The following is a 14,719-nucleotide window of genomic DNA, read 5'->3' as shown; positions in this document are numbered from 1 at the left end:
TTGGTAAATAGTATTTGATTTGTGCATATACTACAGTTTCTCTAACCATTCAACTGTTGATGGATATGTGGATTTTTTTCCAGTCTGGGGCTATTACAAATAAAACTGTCAGAGTGTCTAGTTGTTAAGAATCAGTGCTTTCACTGCTGTGGCCAGGGCTCAGATCCTGATTGGGGAACTAAGATCCCGATGCAGTGTGGCCAAAGTTAAAAAAAAAAAGACTAGCACTTCACTTAGTTCAGTTCAGTCACTCGTGTCTGACTCTTTGTGACCCCATGGACTGCAGCACACCAGGCTTCCCTGTCCATCACCAACTCCTGGAGCTTGCTCAAACTCATGTTCATCGAGTTGGTGATGAACATCCAACCATCTCAACCTCTGTCATCCCCTTCTCCTCCTGCCTTCAATCTTTCCCAGCATCAGGGTCTTTTCAAATGAGTCAGTTCTACACATCAGGTGGCCAAAGTATTGGGAGTTTCAGCTTCAGCATCAGTCCTTCCAATGAATATTCAGGACTGATTTCCTTTAGGATGGACTGGTTTGATCTCCTGCAGTCCAAGGCACTCTCAAGAGGCATCTCCAACACCACAGTTCAAAAGCATCGATTCTTCGGCACTCAGCTTTCTTTATAGCCCAACTCTCACATCTATATGTGACTACTGGAAAAACCATAACTATGACTATATGGACCTTTGTTGGCAAAGTAATGTCTCTGCTTTTTAATATGCTATCTAGGTTTGTCATAGCTTTTCTTCAAAGGAGCGTCTTTTAATTACATGGCTGCAGTCACCATCTGCAGTGATTTTAGAGCCCGGGAAAATAAAATCTGCCACTGTTTCCACATTTTCCCCATCTATTTGCCATGAAATGATAGGACTGGATGGCAGGATCTTAGCTTTATGAATGGTGAGTTTTAAAGCAGCTTTTTCACTTTCCTCTTTCACCTTCATCAAGAGGCTCTTTAGTTCCTCTTTGCTTTCTGCCATTAGAGTGGTATTATCTGCATATCTGAGGTTGTTGGTATTTCTCCCGGCAACCTTGATTCCAGCTTGTGCTTCATCCAGCCCAGCATTTCGCATGATGTACTCTGCATATAAGTTAAATAAGCAGGTGAAAATATACATTTTTCCACATGTCATGTGGAGCATCTTTTCATGTGCATATTTGCCATCTGTATATTTTCTTCAGTGATTGTGTCTGTTAAGGGCTTTGGCACATTTTCAAATCTGTTTTCTTATTGTTCAGTTTTAAGAATTCTTTGTATATTTTCGATATGTCTGCTATGATCTGAATATTTGTGTCCACCCAAAAGTCTTGTGTTAAAATCCTGATCCCTAATGATGGTATTAGGAGGTGGGGCTTTTGGGAGGTGATTAGGTCATGAGGATGGGTGCTCTCATGATTGGACTTAGAGCCCTTATAATAGGCCCACAGAGCAACCGATCCCTTTCTATTCCAGGAGGCTTTCACTGAACCTTGCTGGAAGCTTGATCTTAGAATCCCCAGCCTCTGGAACCATAGGAAATAAATGTTAGTTTATTAGTGACCCAGTTTATTTTTGTTATAGCAGTCCAAACAGACTAAGACATAGTCTTTTATCAGGTATCTCTTTTGCATATTTCCTCCAGTCTATAGCTTGTCTTCTCATTCTCTTGATGAACACCATTTATATGTGCTTCTTTGATATTCCTGTGTGTTCTTTGGAGAAGTGTGTTTTCAAATATTTAGTCTTTTTTTTTCGTTAATATTTAGTCTTTTTATTTATTTTTAACTTTTTATTTAGTCTTTTTAAATTGCATTATTTGCCTTTTTGACTGTTGAGTTTTTAGAATTCTTTCTATAGTCTGATACAAGTCCTTTATCTGAAAAATGCTTTGCAAATTTTTCTCCCAGTTTGTTTCTTGCCTTTTTATTCTTTTAACAAAATAATTATTCTTTCAGTCTTTTAAAGAGCCAAGTTTAAATTTAATGAAGTCCAGTTCATCAACATATTCCTTTATGGATTGTGCTTTTGGTGTTGTATTTAAGAAATCTTTACCTAACCCAGATAGGCACAAGGTCACAAAGATTTTCTCCTGATTTTTTTTTTAAAGTGCTCATTTTAGGTTTTGTGATCCATTCTGAGTTTTGGTATATGTTCATTCTTTCTGCATATGGATGTCCTATTGTTCAGCACCATTTCTTTAACAAAACTGTACTTAGTCTTTTTATCTCCGCAATTCTTTGTAGTTTTAAGTCTTTCCCATCCTTTGTCAGATTTATTTTAACATGTTTCATGTTTTTATGCTATTGTAAATGATATTTTTACAATTTCAATTTCTGATTCACTTCAGTTGCTCAGTTATGTCTGACTCTTTGCAACCCCATGAACCACAGCATGCCAGACCTCCCTGTCCATCACCAACTGCTGGAGTCTACCCAAACCCATGTCCATTGAGTTGGTAATGCCATCCAACCATCTCATCCTCTGTCGTCCCCTTCTCCTGCCCTTAATCTTTCCCAGCATCAGGGTCTTTGCAAATGAGTCAGCTCTTCGCATCAGGTGGCCAAAGTATTGGAGTTTCAGCTTCAGCATCAGTCCTTCCAATGAATATTCAGGACTGATTTCCTTTAGGATGGACTGGTTTGATCTCCTTGCAGTCCAAGGCACTCTCAAGAGGCATCTCCAACACCACAGTTCAAAAGCATCGATTCTTCGGCACTCAGCTTTCTTTATAGCCCAACTCTCACATCTATATGTGACTACTGGAAAAACCATAGCCTTGACTAGACGGACCTTTGTTGGCAAAGTAATGTCTCTGCTTTTTAATATGCTGTCTAGGTTGGTCATAACTTTCCTTCCAAGGAGTAACCATCTTTTAATTTCATGGCTGCAATCACCATCTGCAGTGATTTTGGAGCCCCCCAAAATAAAGTCTGACACTGTTTCCCCATCTGTTTGCCATAAAGTGATGGGACTGGATGCCATGATCTTTGTTTTCTGAATGTTGAGCTTTAAGCCAACTTTTTCACTCTCCTCTTTCACTTTCATCAAGAGGCTCTTTAGTTCTTCACTTTCTGCTATAAGTGTGGTGTCATCTGCATATCTGAGGTTATTGATATTTCTCCCAGTAATCTTGATTCCAGCTTGCTTCTTCCAGCCCAGCATTTCTCATGATGTATTCTGCCTAAGTTAAATAAGCAGGGTGACAATATACAGCCTTGATGTACTCCTTTTCCTATTTGGAATCAGTCTGTTGTGACTATTTACTGCTAATACCTATTAATAGAGCTTCCCTGGTGGCTTAGTAGTGAAGAATCTGCCTGCCAATGCAGGAGACCCAGGTTTGATCCCTGGGTCAGGAAGATCCCCTGTAAAAGGAAATGGCAACCCACTCTAGTATTCTTGCCCCGGGGAAATACCAAAGACAGAGGAGCCTGGAGGGCTACAGTCAATGCTGTCACAAAAGAGTCTGGCATGACTTAGGAGCTAAACAATAGTAACAATGTAGAAATACAATTGATTTTCATCTGTTAATCTTGCATCCTGCATTCTTGCTAAACTCACCAGTTTGAATGCCTATGACTTCTTTTTCTTTCATCATTAAGTATATTAACTGTAGACTTTTGATAGATGTCTTTATCAGGTTGAGGAAGTTGCCCTCTATTCTGTCTGTTAAGGAATGGATGTTGGGTTTTGTCAGATGCCTTTTCTGCATCTGATGGTTTCTCTTTTTTAATTTGTTACTAATCTGAATTATATTAATTTTTGAATATCAAATCAACCATACATTCCTAAGATAAACCCTGACTCATGTTCTATTTTCATTTTAATATGTTTTTGGATTTTATTTGCTGAAATTTTGTTTAGAATTTTTGCATATATGTTCAGAAGGATATTGGTCTTTAGTTTTCCTTTCTTGCAATGTCTAGTTTTGACGTTAGAGGACAGCTGGGCTCATAGAGTCCATCCGCAGCATTCTTTCATCCTCAGTTTTTTGTTTTTTTTTTTCATCCTCAGTTTTTGCAAGAGTTTGATGAATTCGTATTATGTCTGTCTTAGTTTTAATATTATGTATTCCTTAAATATTTGGTACAATTCACAGTAAAGCTGGATCTTGAGTTTCACTTTGTGGGAAGGTTTTTAACATTAATTCCATTTGATAATAGTGTTAATCCGGTTATATATTTATTAAGTGAATTTAGGTAATTTATGTCTTTTAATTTTTCCATTTCACCTGAGTTGTTATTAGCATAGAGATATTAATAGTATTCCTCTATTATCCCTATAATAGCTATAGACAGTCTGCAGCAATGCCACTTTCTCATTCCTGATATTGGTGATTTGTGTCTTCTCTATTCTGTTTCCTTTCTAATCAGCCTGACTAGAGGCTTATCAATTTTAAAGGTAGTTCTTCATTTTTGAAGCCCATTACTGGCAAATTGAGTCTATTGTGCTTAAAATCATACTCCACTAAAGAAAATGTGGTATACAGGAAGCAGTCTATTGATGTTTGTTAAATGAACCAGTGAATTAAAAAAAACCCCACTGATTTCTGCATGTTAAGCCCTTTTAATATTATTACTCTCTTTTAGACATTACCCATTTCCTTACCTCTTACTTATGTCGTTTATTACTAATAATATGTTAACTCAGCAAAATTGCCAGAGGCCAGGTTAAATGCTTGACAATGCATTCCAAAATGAGGTTAGAGAGAGGGGAGGCAGGTGACTGGCACTGTAGAGGGAAGAAACCTTGAGACAATGGAGAAAACAGATGGAAGCTAAAGACACAGTGAATCAGAAAGTGTAATGAAACTATAAGGCAGGATTCTCTATTAAACTAGCAACTTATACAGGATGACAGTATAAAGTCTAATAACAAGAAATGAAGATCACAGAAAATCTTAATTCAGGAGTGACTACTCAAAGTTGTTAACAGTAAAATTTTCAATTTAATAGCATCAGTATTTCAAAAAGGTATTTGAGAAATGTTCAGCTATTAGAGGAAAAGGTTACATAAATTAGCTTAGGTAAATAATGAAAAATAGGATTTCTGTTTATACTCAACATTGAGAAATGATATACTGGGCCTATTTTACCTGTGTTAGCAGGAAGATCTTAAGATTTCTGGTCAGATGAAGGAACCTCAAAAGGGTCATAACATATTTTGATGGGAAAAAGCACAAATCTCTCCTTACTTTCACCAGGCTAAAAAAAAAATCACCAACTTGATTAACCTGAGTTCTGAACTAGCCAACCACAGACCTTGGGTTTGGGTTTGCATGTTCCTATGCTTTAGAAGATTGTTTTATGTTCAGCCTGCACACATTTAAAGGATACACTTTCATTAATTTTCACATATGTGTACACCCATGAAATCATTTTAACAAGGAAGATAATGAATACAGCCATAACCACCGGATGTCTCCTTGGCCCCTTTGTAATCTCTTCCTCCCATCTCTCCCACTCCATAGCCCCTACAAAGTTTCTAAGAACCCAGTGGTTTGCTTGTCACTATAAATTAATATGTATTTTCTAGAATGAATCATAAAGTGTGTATTGTTTGCTGACTGGCTTCTTTCACTCAGCTTAATTGAGTCAACTATTTGTTACCTGTCTCATCTATTTCATTGCTGAGCTGTTTTCCATTGTATGGATATGCAATAATTTATTAATCCATCCACCAGCTGATAGATATTTGGGTTATTTCAAGTTTTTGTTACTTTGTACGGACATGCTTTCATTTCTCTTGGTTTCTAAGAATGGAATGGCTGGGTCATATGTTTAAATTTTTAATAAATTGTTGAAATTTTTCCAAAGTAGTTGTACCATTTTGTATTCTTAATAGCAGGGTGTAAGAGTTTGAATTCTGCATCCACCCCAACACTTGGTATGGTTAAGGAGAACTTATGGGGTCTGAAATTCTCCTTAATAGGATTTATAAGCTGAAGATGGGCAAATCACTTGATCTTTCTAAATATCACAACTATTAGAACTGCTAAAAAACAAAAACACTTGACAATATCCAGTACTGGCAAGGATTTAGTGCAACTGAAATTTGTGCATTGCTGGTGGAAATGCAAAATGGTACAGTCATACAAAACTTACTCTTAGGTGCTTACCCAAGAGAAATGAAAACTTATGCTCAAAAACCTGTATTCAAATATTTATAGTGGCTTTATTCATAATTATTCAGTCTTCTCCTAGAGAAGTTTTTAATTTTAATGCAGTTAGATTTAGGCTAGGTTTTTGAGTCGAGGTTTGGATAAGGATCAAAGAGAATTTCTAAGAGCAGTTAGCTATTGATGGGAAAGGTGTCCAATCAAAGGAATACTACCAGTTAAGTCTGTGTTCATAACTGCCTTAAACTAGCTCTATTATAGGGCTAATTGTGGAGATAATGACTGCATCACCAAAACTGTTCATTTGAATTTCAGATAAACATAATTTTTACGTGTGCTGTGTGTAGTCGCTAAGTCATGTCCAACTCTTTACAACCCCATGGACTGCAGCCTGCCAGGCTCCTCTGTCCATAGGGATTCTCCAGGCAAGAATACTGGAGTGGGTTGCCATGCCCTTCTCCAGAGGATATTCCCAACCCAGGGATTGAACCCAGGTCTCCCACACTGCAGGCGATTCCTTTATGGACTGAGCCACTAGGGAAGCCCATGAGATATACTAAAAAATGATTTGACTCAGATTGTCTTATTTAATGTAACAGCCTGGAGAAGAAATCCAGTTACTTATTATGTAGAGTACTCATTTATTGTATCTACATGGAAGTTTCTTAAGTTTTTCAAAAGTAGAACTTTTCAAGGTGAATTTTGTGTGGTACAAATTATAGAATGAAGATGACTTCATAATTATGTTAATTACAAATTCCAAAATTAGAAACACTGCTCTTCTTATTGTGTTTAAAATCTTTCAGTATTCACTAATGATGAATGCTATGACATATGGTAGTTTTCCTGTAATGGGATAAAAACCTGTAACTACAGGAGAGTAATGGAAAAGGAAGAAGAAACAAGGAGAAGAGGAAAAAGAACTCATCAGCTTAAGGGTATTTTTTTGGAGATTAGACTGCTGGTCAAGTTTTACACTTTTCAAATATTATTTTTAAATCACTTTATGAAAGGAACACCAAAGACAACTTTAAAATGTCTGACTTTGTGCATAAGCATCATTAGTAAAAATACAATGGCAATTCAAATCTTAATTGAAGTAAACATAGTTTTGACCATTTTACTACATTTTAGGTGCTGCCACCAGGCACTTAGTGGGATACCCCTGTGACTGAGGAGTACTTAGGGAACTACACATCTAGTAAGGTAGAAAGACACATGCATAAACAAATGTAATGTACAAGATGTCAAGAAAATATTAAAGACTGAACATGTTATACGAGTATAAAGGAGAGTGATATTCTGGGCGTGGTTAAGAAGTCAGCAAAGGCTTCCTGGAAAAGTGGCTCTTAAAATAGTTCTGAATATGTAGGGATAAGAGTGGTGGGGGAACAGAAGCAAGAGGCAGAGATGGGGAAGAATATAAGACTTGGGCAGTGCCTAAATACCTCTGCTTGACCTGGCTCCTGCCCCTTTTTGCCTCAGCTCTGTTCTCTTACCACCACCTTCTCCTCAATGTGCCTGAGCATTTTACTTGCCATATTTCTCCTCCTATTTGTCTAACCAATTTATAATCCTCACTGGGGCTCAGTTTGCTTTCTCTGCAAAGCCTCCCCAGACCACCTTTGCCTTCACACTAGTTGAACTCTATCATTTTTCTCATGGCACACCATAACTTCATATGATAATCAGGCCAATAGATAAGAATTACCTAGCGTAACTGTTTAACATAGAGATCATTAGATTACGCAGTCCACAAATACCGGGGCCTTTTTCTGTCACGTTCACTGTTTTGTCTCCTGGGCCTTAGCACAATGCCTGGGACATCAAAGATTCCCAATAAATTGCTGATGAATGAATTCAAATAATTGTTTTTATGTGTGATTAAATTCAGAGCTTCAAAATGCTTACACGATGCTGATAGCTATGTTATACTACAGGGCTTATAAGAAAGGTATATAAAGAAATTAACAGCACAGTGCATAAAGATTTCCAATTTAAAGTAATTCTGTAGAAGACAGAGCATGTATGTGCTAAGTACAAATATCTTAGTGAAGAACAGGAAAACCAGAAATTTTACAGTAAAAGCACACCTGGATATTAAAACAAATCTCCATTATCTTCAAAAAAGTTGATTTTATAGATAGCACCTTTCATTTTAGATATTAAAGAGTACCTTTATTATTTTTTTAGTCATATAGAAGAGCTATCTACTCAAAGGTTAGCTAATCTCAAAATATGGTGAAAAAAAAATATGGTGAATGTTTGAATTTAATACCTCATCAATACTCTTTCCAAATTCAATTACTTTCATAGTACTTTCCGGCCACTGGCCCCAATAAAAGGATTTTAACAGTGTTCATGTACCCATTCAGTGAATATATAATTTTGCTCTCTGGAGCAAGGTCTCAACACTTCATTACCAGATTTATATTGATTAGAAAGGACAATATTCAAGCTGATAAATCATTAAAATATCTAATGTATGAATGTAAGGTTGCCTCTTGGTTCCAACTGTATTAGAATGACACAGTTTTAAGATTTTTATAACTAAGTACTAGAAATATTTAATTGTAGAGACAGAAGAATATATAGAATATATTGAATATGCTTTGTTTTGTGAAGTCTGATTTTCCAACTGTGAGTTACTGGCACTTAGGGAGAAAAAAAACAATCACTTAAATGAAAACTGAAAATGTAAAGCCTATGTTTAAAACATGGCCTTTATTAATACTGCCCACTGAGCTCCATTTTTATTTTACATTGAAATACTTCTGCTTTGCAAAGAAAAGACAGAAAAGTGCATTTTACAAGAGTACTTTTTTGTTTTTAATTCTCTGCGAAAATGGAAGGAATCTGAATCACAAGTTCACAATGTGGTAAAATGAAATTAAGAAACAATGATTTCAGTAATGCTATGCCATCACTAGTGTTTGGCTCTGACTTTGTTCTTGTAAATCAGATCCTGATATACAGTCTAGAGCATCTAGGTTATTACTCTACAGCATATTAAACACAGAAAAGGAGGTTTAAAAAAAACCCCTTTCAATGTACAAACATGAATTTAAAAACTGATTTTAAAAAATCACCTTTTTACATAATGTATATGGCAAAAATGCTTTAAATACATGATTTTGGAAGAATTATTTACAAAATGTATCAGTCTGTGAAACAATTCACAAACAAAGCATACATAATTGCTTTACTTAGTTGTCGCATCTCAACTTTGGGAGATATAAATTTATTCGGCAGTATAGCAAACATAAAAACTGTGACAAAATATCTTAAGGGCAACCAAAAATTTGATCCTCAAAATGGTTTAAATACTAGGACTGCCAAAGTTTCTAAACAAGGACATACTTTAATGATCCAGATGCCCATTTATATAGTTCTACACTGTTTGAAGGACTGAGACAGATTCCCTTCAATACAGGCAAAGCCGCTGGATGCAACCTCCTGTAAAAGGGACAGCTGAGAGCTATTGTCATTTGAAGAGTGAATTAACCTAGAATTTTCTTTTTTTCAATTTTATTAATATTTTAAAAAATACATAAAAATACAACATCCAATGTCTGAATAAATATATTTAACAAGTTGCAAGATAATACCTTATTTTACACAAAATTTTCAGCTTTAGAAATCTTGTTAAATAACTTCATTGTTGTTATATATTTCATTTTTGTTTTTTTGTAACAAAATAAAAACTCTGAAATTACATAGAAAAAAGACAAAATATTTTTGTCAAGGGATAAGATAGTCCACTGAAAACTTATTCACAATTCCACTGTAAACATTAATAAACATTAAAATATTTGCATAATTGTGTGCTCAAAAATCCTATAAAAAGTGGAAGACTTATTACAACTGTAGTTTTCAGTCAACTACACTTCCTTTCACAATTTATTTTGTCCCATTTACACCTTAAACCTGGGCACACTGCTGAACATATACTTTGGCAGTTCTAAATAGCAAGTGCTTCCACAAAAATAATAAAACCAACAACAATTAAAAAAAACACAACATAAACCCCCTACTCACCAAGTGTTCAAATACATCTCAGTGAAAGTGCAGCAGTAACTATTTAGCTGGATAATATTTTGATGTTTATCATGTGCACTTGCTTATCTATGATTTCTGTAACACCTGAAAGCTTTATTATACAATTTCAAATTTGCTAAGTGCCCTTTTTCTATCTTCACAAGAAAAAAATGAAAAAAAAATTATAAAGGAAAAATTATGACAAATATGGCAGGCTGCCTAAACTTCAGTTACTAATCAGCTTATTTTTTGCAACAGAAAAAAAGAAAAGAGAAAGGGAGCAGATAAAATCCAGCCTTGAAAAGTGTACAGGATATACTTAGCAATGTCAAACCAGTTGAGTGCTTTCTGTGGTTGTATTTCAGGGTTTGGGGATTTATGTCCATGGCAGCAAACTGCTGGGAAGGCAGAGAAAACATTTATCACCTGCATTCTACAGCAAGTACGTTTTGTGGGGGAGATGATGAAGAGGGACTCATTCCAGTGTCTGATGAAGCAGATGACATGGAGGCTCCAGCATGAGACACTGTGGAATCAAACAAGCTACATTAGACTGGAAAACTATCACACACAGATACCCAACCACTGGCAAATTAGAAATAAATTCTTAACATTATTCACTTCCATTATAGTCCTCTCAAATGGTGCATGAAGGAATTAACAACAGCAAAAATTTTGTTTGGCTTAACTGAGTAGAATCAGTCTCTAATCACTAAGTAACTGAGTTCAAAAAAGGCACCATAAAATATAAAGACTAGGTATAAACTCTTAAATTCCTACTTGAAAGATCCCTGAAAGAAAACCACCTTGTCCCCAAATCAGAAACAAGATCACCCTGAGATAAGTTTTCACTGCAGCAAATTCCTGCCTTTCTCTGGGTTATAGGACCCTAAAAGAATTCCCTCATCCTAGAAAATTTCTTGTAACCAGCTAACCATTGGCTTCCTATCTTTATCCTGTCCCAATATACCTGATGGACACAAGAGTCTCATAAGCAAAGAGCAGCAATCTAGATCAGGTTATCAGAATCATGGGATCAGGATGGAACTGTGGCTGAGTGACTAGAAAAAGTGCCCAAATGGAGCAAAATGCTCCAGAAGCATGGATTAAAGATCACTATTCTATGCATCAGCTGCTTTGCCATTTTTTAGTTTATACTTCTTTGCAGAGCTCTACCTTTTGCCAATCTTTGCCCAATTATTCCTATTTTACTTGAAGTTTTAATTTTTATTTAGGTGGACCTCCCTCAGTGTGTGTACTGTCAATGTATTTAACTCATTACTACAAACTCCAATATGTATGCTAGAAGTCAATATGTATGCTAGTCCACTCAATGTTTCACTTTAATAACTCACTTCACACCCACAAATTAAAAAAAAAAAAAAAAGGGAAGAAGACCATAAGAAAATTATATTCTTGGTTGTCGGAAACCTGTATGACCTTTAGGAAACTCAAAGCAACTGACAGTTCTCTGAATGGGAGGGGGGTTCAGGATGGGGAACACATGTAAATCCATGGCTGATTCATGTCAATGTATGGCAAAAACAACTACAATACTGTAAAGTAATTAGCCTCCAACTAATACAAATAACTGGGGAAAAAAAAAGTTCTCTGAAAAAAGTTCCATTTGTTGATTTGTTCTTCTTGTGTTTAAAAATTCTGTAGACTTATTGCTATTTAGTTTTTCAAGAAAAGGACAAACATGGAAAGTCAAATCTCTTTCCTTTTGTTCCACCATATTTCCAGGAATTGAGAACTGCTGGAGTTGGAGTCGAATGCTTCAAGACCACATATGATACAGGCCATTCTATCAGTAATTCATCCCTTACGTGCCATAGATAGAACACTTCTCTCAAGATGGGCAAGCCTATCAGGTAATTTACTTTTTTTTTTCCTTAAAGGGACACCCCTCCTAGAGCCCTCCCCTACTGTTCTATCCTATTTCTGAAATAGCTGCTTTGTAGGCTTGCTATGCAGTAGTCATTCTAGGGCTTCCATTCACCATCATCTTGAGATTTTCCTTATTGTTTTCCTATGTGGGATTCCTTCTTTGTTGGATCTCATGTTATCTTCATAACGTGGCGTCTAGTTTTAATGTCACCATCAAGAAATCTGACATGAGAAATCTGATGCTGTTCCGAGGCCCATCTTTTTGTATGTACCTTTATATGGTAAAGGGCTTCCCAGGTGGTGCTAGTGATGAAGAACCCACCTGCCAATGCAGGAGATGTACAAGACATGGGTTCAATCCCTGGGTCGGGAAGATCCCCTGGAGAAGGAAATGGCTACCCTCTCCAGTATTCTTGCCTGGAAAATCCCATGGGCAGAGAAGCCTGGTGGGCTACAGTTCCATAGGGTTGCAAAGAGTCAGACATGACTGAGAGAATAACACATACATGGTAAGCTTTTAGAATCTTACCTTTATCCAAAGTGTTCTGAAATTTCATAATTTGCTTTGGTGTGATTCCTGCCCACCCATCCCCCGTCCCGCCCCATTCTTTATAGAGGCCACAGTGAGTCCTAAACTTCTAATCCATCTCCTTCAGTTCTGGAAATTTTTTTAGGTCTTTGATGACAACTTCTTCCTATGTTTATTCAGTGCTCTCTTTCTAGAAAGCCTATGAATCAGAAGTTGGATCTCCCAGCCAGGTCCTATACTTCTCTTATTCTCTCCTACTATCTTTTTTACTTTTTACTGGTATTTCTCTAGCCTTGTTATCTAATCCTTCTTTTTATTTTTTATTCTTACTACCCTATTTTTAATAGATCCTTCACATTCTCTGAATTTCATTAATAGTCTCATATGCTGGCTTCATGGAGAAGGAAATGGCAACCCACTCCAGTATTCTTGCCTGAAGAATCCCATGGACAGAGGAGTTTGGCAGGCTACAGTCCATGGGATCTGTACAGCTTAGTGACTAAGTCACCACCACATTCTTGTTTCAAGACTGCAGTATCCTTCCTGTAAATCTGGACATTAATTATAGTTGTTTTTATATGGCATATTGTCCAAGTTCTTTTTTGTTCTCATTTTCTATTTTGGTTTCTGTCTTTATGTAGGGGCTTTCCTCAAATATCTGGTCTTCACTTCCATATTTAAGTGAAGGAGCATTAAGCTAATCGGAAGCTGTACATGAGGATGTCAGGCTTTTAAATGTTGGGCAGTGCACACGTAGTGATTGGCAAGGAACTTGCTTTTTGGTTCAGGAACCTCCAAATGCTGGTATCTCTGTTAGATCATTTCTTTTGGATTGACCAGTTTCTTTAGAAGAATCTTTCAGTCTTCTTCCAGGAATGATCATAAGCTTAGTTACCAGCTTTCAGAGGGCTAAGAAGATGAGATCTTTGTTTGGAAAAGGATTAGGAGTCTCATCATTCATTACTGGCAACTTTCACTCAAGCTCCCTCTTTTTGGTTTACCACTTAATACCACTTAACCTTCACTGAACTTCAGCTATGGTTGGTTTCCTGAGTCTGTCTATAAGCCTATTGATCCCTTCCAGCCTCCAATAACTTAACCTCCTGGTTTTTTTTTTTTTTTTTGCTAAAGCTAGGGGAAAAGGTAGTTTGCTTTACAGGGTGGGATGAAAGGATCCAATTTCTCCTTCCATTTCAACCAGTCTCCATTTTTCAGCCTCACACTTCACATTGCCTTCAGAGCTTTTCTGGGGGGTGAAGTGTGAATTAGCTTCGCCTTGTTTGGTCCCACTACAAGGATAAACAAGCTTAGGTTTTTAGCATTCTCTCATGTGCTGACATACTGCTCTCATTTCCTGTTGGCCACAGTCAATCTGCTGTCCCATTCTCTTGTCCTTGTGTATAGGGCTTTTAATTTTCTTTCTATTATTTTAGTGAGGCCTGGGCTTGGGGTAGACATGAGCATGACAATGTTTAACTAAAGTCAATCCTATACATTTTTAAGGTTTAGCTTAGATGCTACTGTCTTTATGATTATATCAAAGTCATTTCTCCTTCCACCTATACTTGTGTATCACTCTTAGGACTCTCAACACACAGTTCCACTGGACAGTAAGACTTTGAGATCAAGGTCTGTATCTCATTCATCTCTGTACTTTCACCACCTGAAAAAAGGCCTGGCATATGGTATATGTGCATTAATGTTGTAGAGCTGAAGTATCTTATGCAGTAGTTGCTTAGGAATGACTTAACGATCCCAACAAGACAATCTGCTAGAGAAGAAGCCATATGCCTCTTCATTTTTATAAACCCCATAATATATAATGCCTGTTAATAGACAGTCAATAAAATGTCTGTTGAACAGTAAGAGATATTCAGAGCGAGTAGGCTCTTCTTGAGAACCCACATTTAGTAAAATCACACATTTTGCAAAACAGCTCCTAGTCCCTTTCAAAAGTCTCATTCTGGACTTCCCTGGTGGAGCAGTGGACTGGAGTCCACCTGCCAATGAAGGGGACACAGGCTGGGTTCAACCCTGGCCTGGAAGATTGCACATGCCACAGAGCACCAAAGCCCATCACCACAATTACCGTGAGCGGCAGCTACTGAAGCCCATGCGCCCGAGAGCGTGTGCTCCACAAGAAAAGCCACCCGACTAA

The 14,719-nt window shown here is 36.9% G+C and overlaps 1 protein-coding gene and 1 long non-coding RNA gene across 4 annotated transcripts in view; one reads left to right on the top strand and one right to left on the bottom strand.

The window, feature by feature from the left end:
- The window catches only part of LOC122443704, a 17,397-nt gene extending 2,678 nt beyond the window's left edge, over positions 1-14,719 (top strand). Inside the window, exons 2-3 of the long non-coding RNA XR_006270091.1 lie at positions 11,889-12,016; positions 14,498-14,719. This is a non-coding gene — a long non-coding RNA (uncharacterized LOC122443704). The remainder of the gene's footprint in view (positions 1-11,888; positions 12,017-14,497) is intronic.
- Positions 8,795-14,719, bottom strand: part of ARID4A (AT-rich interaction domain 4A) — a 58,485-nt gene continuing 52,560 nt past the window's right edge. For all 3 annotated transcript variants that reach the window (XM_043472197.1, XM_043472199.1, XM_043472198.1), the window contains exon 24: positions 8,795-10,668. In XM_043472197.1, coding sequence (XP_043328132.1) covers positions 10,565-10,668 — 104 coding nt within the window. In that variant the 3' untranslated portion in view covers positions 8,795-10,564. The remainder of the gene's footprint in view (positions 10,669-14,719) is intronic.

Source organism: Cervus canadensis, chromosome 6, assembly GCF_019320065.1.
Source record: "Cervus canadensis isolate Bull #8, Minnesota chromosome 6, ASM1932006v1, whole genome shotgun sequence".
In the NCBI taxonomy this organism is placed as follows: domain Eukaryota; kingdom Metazoa; phylum Chordata; class Mammalia; order Artiodactyla; family Cervidae; genus Cervus; species Cervus canadensis.
The sequence above is the reverse complement of the archived record's forward strand: the minus strand, read 5'-3'. Positions and strand labels throughout refer to the sequence as shown.